Genomic DNA, 7448 nt, shown 5'->3' with positions numbered 1-7448 from the left:
AACTATTTATCGTCAGAAAAATTTGGAATGTAATGGCCACGAAGTTCTTTCTTATAAAACTTTCATTAAGTTTTATAATGTTTATGTATTTGCTGTTTACCCCAATCCAAATACTGACGATTCCATATATGACCGTCTATTGGAAAGGATTTCTATGGCTCAGTCACAGGATTCAAAAGCTTCATTTATTATTTATGGAGAATGTAATGCAAAACAAAGTGAGTGGCTAAGTTCAAATTTAACAGATCGCTGTTGAGTTCTGTTATCCTCCGATTTTGCCAAGCTAATTGAGGCAACCACACATATTTCTGGTAACAGAGTAGATCTCATAATTAAAGATGTTCCAGCTATTATGATCATTGCGCCACTGTGATAACATATTTGTCAATCAGCAGATTTCTAATGACACAATGGGAAAAACATTCTCATTTATCAGATGCTATATTAGATCTTGATTCCAGGAAAACGTTAAATTAAATGGTAATGGCTACTTTGATAAGGTTTGCCGTAAGAGAGATCATCAAATTAAGGACAACTTGCCAGCCATGCTTTGATGATACATGCAAATAAGCCTACCATGATAAACAGACCAAATTTAAGACGAGGAAACGAGGTCGTTCACATGAAAATTTCACCATTTTTGTTGCATTAAATATGCCTCACTATCGAACTTCTAAGTTTCAAAGGACCTTTATTCCTCATACTATTGGACGTCGTGCAATTGGAACTTCAGAAGCTCAAGCGCAGATGCAATATAATACTACCATAAAAACAATTCAATCTGTATTTTAATATTTTGCTTAAATTTTCATTTATTAATTGTTGTATTAATTTATGTGGTCTTCTAATAACTTTTTGTCATATTCATTACCTTTCATTACTTCTTTCGAGTGAAACCCATATTCTTTGGAAGGTAGAATTACAGGTCAGTTGCTTTTGCTGGCTTGTTCTATATGAAAAGGGTTCATCTTCCAAATATAATAATAATAATAATAATAATAATAATAATAATAATAATAATAATAATATGATAATAATAATAATAATAATAATAATAATATTACTTAGGAAGCAGACCCTCTCTCAAGCATACTTTATTAAAAGTAATGGCTACTTCAGCAGCGTTACACTTGTAGAGATTCTTCTCTATTTTGCGAATAGCGGCTTTTTCGGTGCTACTTTAAACAGGCAAGTAGAGCGCCTATAGAGGTCATGGTAAAATAGGGCAGGGTCAAAATAGGTGTATATATTTGAATTTTACAGATAAACTATGATACCATAGTCATCAAAGTCATTAAGCGATTTTCTCTCTCTCTCTCTCTGTCTCTCTCTCTCTCTTCTCTCTCTCTCTGCTCTTTCTTAAAGCGAGCTTTCGTCTGGAGCTGCCAGACATCCTCGGGCTGGGAAGCTGAGGGTGGACTGATCTTGAAGCGGTGTCCCTCATCGTTATATCTGTGGTTGACAGCAGGGGGTCTGCCCATGCTTGTCTCCTATTGGCTGGTGGCGGTGAGTCTTGTTTTCATTGGTTGCCTGAGCCAGGTCTCAAGCCACTTTCTTCGAGCCGATGGTTGCGTTGCAGCATATCCTGCAGCCACCTGGACCTCCTAAGCGGCGCTGTAACATTGATGGGCGTTGCGCTACGCTGTGGGACGTCACGGCTACTTTGATTTCCATCGGCTGCAGGAGTACCTCGTTCGGGGGCGTTGTCATCTATAGAGTTGTCATGATCGGTGGTGTCATTGTTGGTGGCAGGTCTTCTCATACTCGTAGGGAGGAGAAATTCTTCCTGCGTCGTATTCAGAGTAGGTTTTATTTGCTGGATGAGGAGCGCCTCCAGCAGGCGCAACCGACGGGCATCAGGGGCCTTCCCGATGATCTTCGTGTTCTTTATGAGGACATCCCGGGAGATGGCCTAGTGGATGTTTGGTGCTGGGCTTGTGATTCTTTATAGCACCCCCTCTTGGGCTGTGCACGAGAGTCTCTTCGACAGTCGCATGGTAGTCATACCTACGTAGGCGCCGCTGCATTCGCGGACTGGGCATGTATACTGGTACACTACATGCGTCTGCATTCAGGGGTTCTCATACCTGTGGAGAGGGGATTATTTTTCATAATAAGATCGCGCGTCCTCCGATTCTGGTAATATATTATTAAGTCGATATTTTTGGTGTCGTCAGTCGGGGATACATTATCAGAAAGATAATTTTCTTAATGGCGTCCTCTTCTTCACGGGTAATGGGAACTCATGAAGGCTTTGTAGTACAGCTTGATATTATCCTGGGGGCGGGGCTGCGGGCTCTCACTACCGTACCATTTCTCCAGGGCTGTGCGGACTTCCTTGCTGATTAATTTATTGGAGTACCCGTTATTCACAAGTACTTGGGAGGCGCGGTCGAGTTCCTGGTGAGTGTCTGCTAGGTCGAGCAGTGGGAGAGGGCCCTCCTGACGAAGGCCCCTGACGGTGGTGCTTTTGAATCTGGCGGGGCACTCGCTATCTCGTTGAGGCAAAGTCCTAAATTGGTTTCTTTGTGTAGACTGAAGTACGGAGACCGTCTTCCGTCTTGCTTACAAGGATGTCGAGGAAGGGGAGCCGATTGTCGGAGCTGCGTTCGACTGTGTAATTCAGCACACTACACTGCTGAAATGCTTGACGGAGGGCTTCTACCTCATCCTCGGCGTCGACTTGCACAAAGATGTCGTCAATATAACGTCCATATCTGCGGGGTTTGCTGCATTCCTGGCGAAGACCCGTTCCTCCACGGTGCCCATATAAAGTTAGCGAAGAGGACCCCCACCCAGTGGGGAGCCATCGCCACGCCGTCCTTTTGGCGGAACATCTGGCCACGGTGGGTGGAGAAAGGGGCCTTCTTCGTGCATATCTCCTGATGCCCGTCGGTTGCGCCTGCTGGAGGCGCTCCTCATCCAGCAAATAAACCTACTCTGAATACGACGCAGGAAGAAATTTCTCCTCCCTACGAGTATGAGAAGACCTGCCACCAACAATGACACCCCCGATCATGACATCTCTATAGATGACAACGCCCCGAACGAGGTACTCCTGCAGCCGATGGAAATCAAAGTAGCCGTGACGTCCCACAGCGTAGCGCAACGCCCATCAATGTTACAGCGCCGCTTAGGAGGTCCAGGTGGCTGTTAGTATATGCTGCAACGCAACCATCGGCTCGAAGAAAGTGGCTTGAGACCTGGCTCAGGCAACCAATGAAAACAAGACTCACCGCCACCAGCCAATAGGAGACAAGCATGGGGCAGACCCCCCTGCTGTCAACCACAGATATAACGATGACGGCCACCCGCTTCAAGATCAGTCCACCCATCAGCTTCCCAGCCCGAGGATGTCTGGCAGCTCATACGAAAGCTCGCTTTAAGAAAGAGACAGAGAGAGAGAGAGAGAGAAAATCGTTAATGACTTTGATGACTATGTATCATAGTTTATCTGTAAAATTCAAATATATACACCTATTTTGACCCTGTATTTTACCATGACCTCTATAGGCGCTCTACTTGCCTGTTTAAGTAGCACCGAAAAAGCCGCTATTCGCAAAAAAAAAAATAGAGAAGAATCTCTACAGGTGTAACGCTGCTGAAGTAGCCATTACTTTTAATAAAATAATAATAATAATAATAATAATATTTTGGAAGATGACCCTCTTTTAAATAAATTCTATTGAATAAAATGGCAGAATTCAGCAAATTAATCTTATATATTATCTTTTCTATTTTTCTTATTACTCGCTTTTCTGGCTCAGCGATACTTCGCAATAATTGTCCAATATGGGGATAATGCTGAAAGTGGTACTTTATTCAGAACAGGCTTTATTAATCAAAGACTGGTATTATCAGAATACTGGTATATGGGAAGGCGCTCCTCTGGTTCAGATCAAGCAAGGGTCGTCGTCGGTGTTGGTATCATTCCATACGAGAGGTCAATGTCAGGCCGGAGTCGTCTCTGGTATTCAGTTGGCATTACTGCTGGTATAGCTCTGGCTTCTCGCGACGTTTCAATCTTCCCGTAGGTCATCTTGGCTTGTTAGCAGTAGAAGTGAAGAGATGGTGTCTGCATGCCGATATTTATAGCGGCTCGAATCCTAGAGCTGCGCTCCCATTGGTATCGCCGTCGATGCTGTGATAGGAAAGAAAGTTGAAGATTGGTACCTCCAGGAACCCCGCCCTGACATCCTAGAGCCCATCAAGCTTTTTTACAAAGGGCACTTTCACCGAAGGTATAAGGAGGACGAGCAAGACCTCAAGACCATCATAAAGAGAAACGCCAGCCCCACCAATCAGGACAAGACCATTAATTTGATAATATATTATAAAACGAAAAAGAAAAGCAGCCTGGTGATGAGGAACAACCCAGCGCCCCCCCTGCAGGATCCCTTGAAGAAGACGAGCGTGGTCCACCGATACACGTGCCCCGTCCGAGGATGCCTCGGCAAATACATTGGTATGACCACCATGCGATTCTCCAAGAGAATCTCCTGCCACGCCCAAGAAGGAGCCATTTATAATCACGCCAGGACTGCCCATAAAGTAAGAATAAAAATGAGCTATATTATACCTAATATCGAAATAATTGACCAAACCGCCGATCCACGACGTTTACGAATCCTGGAAGCCCTCCATATAGGAGAGGAGAAACCTAACTTGAACATTACCCAAGAAACGTTTCTCCTCCCTACCGCCGCCCGAAGATCAGCAGCGAACGACCACCCAAATATCCAGGAGCACCAGCGGGATGATAGGATTCCTGCCGCGGGTAGAACTCCTGACATTCATTCCCCGATACACTACTCGAGCACTCGCACGGCTGCATCCCTGCAACCATCGAGAAGAGATCCCAGACTTCAACCCAGACCGGTTCGACCAATGAGAACGCAGCTCTAGGATTCGAGCCGCTATAAATATCAGCATGCAGACACCATCTCTTCACTTCTACTGCTAACAAGCCAAGACGATGACCTACGAGAAGGTTGAAACGTCGCGATAAGCCAGAGCTATACCAGCAGTAATACCAACTGAATACCAGAGACGACCCCGGCTTGACATTGACCTCTCTTATGGCCGATACCCAACACCGACGACGACCCCTGCTTGATCTGAACCAGAGGAACGCCCTCCCATATACCAGTATTCTGATAATACCAGTATGCTGATAATACCAGTCTTTGATTAATAAAGCCTGTTCTGATTAAAATACCCATTTCAGAATATCCCCAATATGAGTATTGGACAATTATTGCGAAGTATCGCTGAGCCAGAAAAGCTAGTAATAAGAAAAATAGAAAAGATAATATATAAGATTAATTCGCTGAATTCTGCCATTTTATTCAACAGAATAATAATAATAATGATAATAGTCTTTCACAGTATTTCATAGGATTTATAGTACAGACAGAATTTGCTTAAAACTTTCATATATTCTGTCTGTTAAAGAAATGTAATTTCCTGATGTAAAACATCTAAATCTTTTATTGGAATGAATTCAGACAATGAAGGTGAAGAGAATCACTGCAATAAAAATGATTTAGGTAGTGTTAATACTTTATTGTTTTGTCGAAATTGAAGAACATTCAAGAACTAGCAACAAGTAAATATCTATTGCTAGCTATAGTCATCTGTGTCCTCCTCTTTGGCTATTAGGATATATCTGTTATGCTGATGATGTCCTTATCCGTAAATTACTTGGCGGTATCTGGGATAACCATATGAGTGGCCATATACATACGAAGGTTCAGCTTCTGGCTCAGGATGAGCAGACCTCTTGTGATAGCGGTGAGAGTAGCCATAGGCGAGTGGCCGATACCCATAAGAAGAGCCATAGGAATGATCAGGTTCTGGCTCAGGATCAGCAGATCTCTTGTGATAGCGGTGAGAGTAGCCATAGGCGACTGGCCGATACCCATAAGAAGAGCCATAGGAATGATCAGCTTCTGGCTCAGGATCAGCAGATCTCTTGTGATAGCGGTGAGAGTAGCCATAGGCGACTGGCCGATACCCATAAGAGGAGCCATAGGAATGATCAGCTTCTGGCTCAGGATCAGCAGACCTCTTGTGATAACGGTGAGAGTAGCCATAGGCGACTGGCCTGATACCCATAAGAGGCCAGCCTAGGTATGATCAGCTTCTGGCTCAGGAATCAGCAGACCTCTTGTGATAACGGTGAGAGTAGCCATAGGTGACTGGCCATGCCCATAAGAAGAGCCATAGGAATGATCAGCTTTCTGGCTCAGGATCAGCAGAACCTCTTGTAATAGCGGTGAGAGTAGCATAGGCGACTGGGCCGATACCCATAAGAAGAGCCATAGCCATTGGAAGGTTCAGCCTCAGGTTCAGGATCAGCAGATCGTTTATGATTGTGATTAGAATAGCCATATCCATAGGAAGGACGATGATGGTAGCTTATGTGGCCATATCCTCCATAACTTGGTTCCGCCTCTCGCTTCTCTATCTCAGAAGCGCAAGCAAAAGCCACTAAGAGTGCAAGCACCTGAAAAATAACATAAAATTTTATAATGGATTCCTAAAAGAATAAATTGTAACTATTTTAGAAGACAAAATGGGACAACATATATTACGTACAATATTCACTTGTAAATTATTGCTGCATTTAAATACTCTAAATAAGTATCGATCGATGGATCGACGGAGCAATTGATCCATCCATCGAGAGCGAAAGTGAGAATTGTGATATATAAGATACAATTATTATATAAGGGAATCCTAAATATTATAGTTATGTAAACCACTGAAAGATTAAGATAATGAAGATTACGGTTAGGCTATACCAACCAGAAACTTCATTGTTGCTTGCTGATGTTGTCTTTGCCACTGCTGGCGAGTGTGTGCTGGGGGAAAACCTTCCTGCGATTTTCTTTTATACTCGACAGCCAAGAAAGTTTTCATCGTTTGTGTCGCGACATTGAGCGATTATGTTACAGAATTTGTAGGGGAGGCTACAATCAAGGTATCTTTCAGCTTTCTGTAAGGATTGTTTAGCTTCCTTGAAACCTAAATTTAGCTTTAACGCTGAAGGCGGTTTTCGCCAATTTCATAAGTTATATTGCTTAGGAAATATTAGTATTTATGTTACATCTGCTTCCTAAAGTTTAAATGAATATGTTATGATTTGTTCTTTAGGCAAAACCGCCGTTAAGGATAAAACATAAAACTTTATCTAAATACCGTAAAGTTTATTTCAGATAAAATAGGAAATGTCAATATCTGCTACTGAATTTGTCAAAATTTGATATTAATGTCTAAGGGAAACATGAAGCCTAACTATTACAAGTATTACCCATTTCATTAACGGTGAGAGTTTTATTAAATTTATGACTGGCAAGAAATATATAGATAGCAATATTTTACTAGCTTTTTAGTAAAATTGACGATTATCAACAACAGCAACAATAGAAATAGAAATAACGACA

At 42.7% G+C, this 7448-nt stretch overlaps 1 protein-coding gene across 1 annotated transcript; it reads right to left on the bottom strand.

The window, feature by feature from the left end:
• Nucleotides 1–5556: 5556 nt before the first annotated feature.
• LOC135218124 (uncharacterized) lies at nucleotides 5557–6840 on the bottom strand. The gene is made up of 3 exons (XM_064254270.1): nucleotides 6811–6840; nucleotides 6264–6508; nucleotides 5557–6106 (listed from the first exon to the last, which is right to left on the bottom strand). Exons 1-3 carry the CDS (start codon nucleotides 6820–6822, stop codon nucleotides 5689–5691), a joined length of 675 nt encoding a protein of 224 aa, XP_064110340.1. The 5' UTR covers nucleotides 6823–6840; the 3' UTR covers nucleotides 5557–5688.
• Between the last annotated feature and the right edge of the window lie 608 nt (nucleotides 6841–7448).

The sequence above is a fragment of the Macrobrachium nipponense genome, chromosome 9 (assembly GCF_015104395.2).
Source record: "Macrobrachium nipponense isolate FS-2020 chromosome 9, ASM1510439v2, whole genome shotgun sequence".
Lineage (NCBI taxonomy): Eukaryota > Metazoa > Arthropoda > Malacostraca > Decapoda > Palaemonidae > Macrobrachium > Macrobrachium nipponense.
The sequence above is the reverse complement of the archived record's forward strand: the minus strand, read 5'-3'. Positions and strand labels throughout refer to the sequence as shown.

Coding starts and splice junctions, on each gene's coding strand:
- LOC135218124 (XM_064254270.1), bottom strand. Junction 6,107..6,263: donor TCTCACCGCTATTACAAGAG/GTTCTGCTGATC, acceptor TATGGGTATCAG/GCCAGTCGCCTATGGCTACT.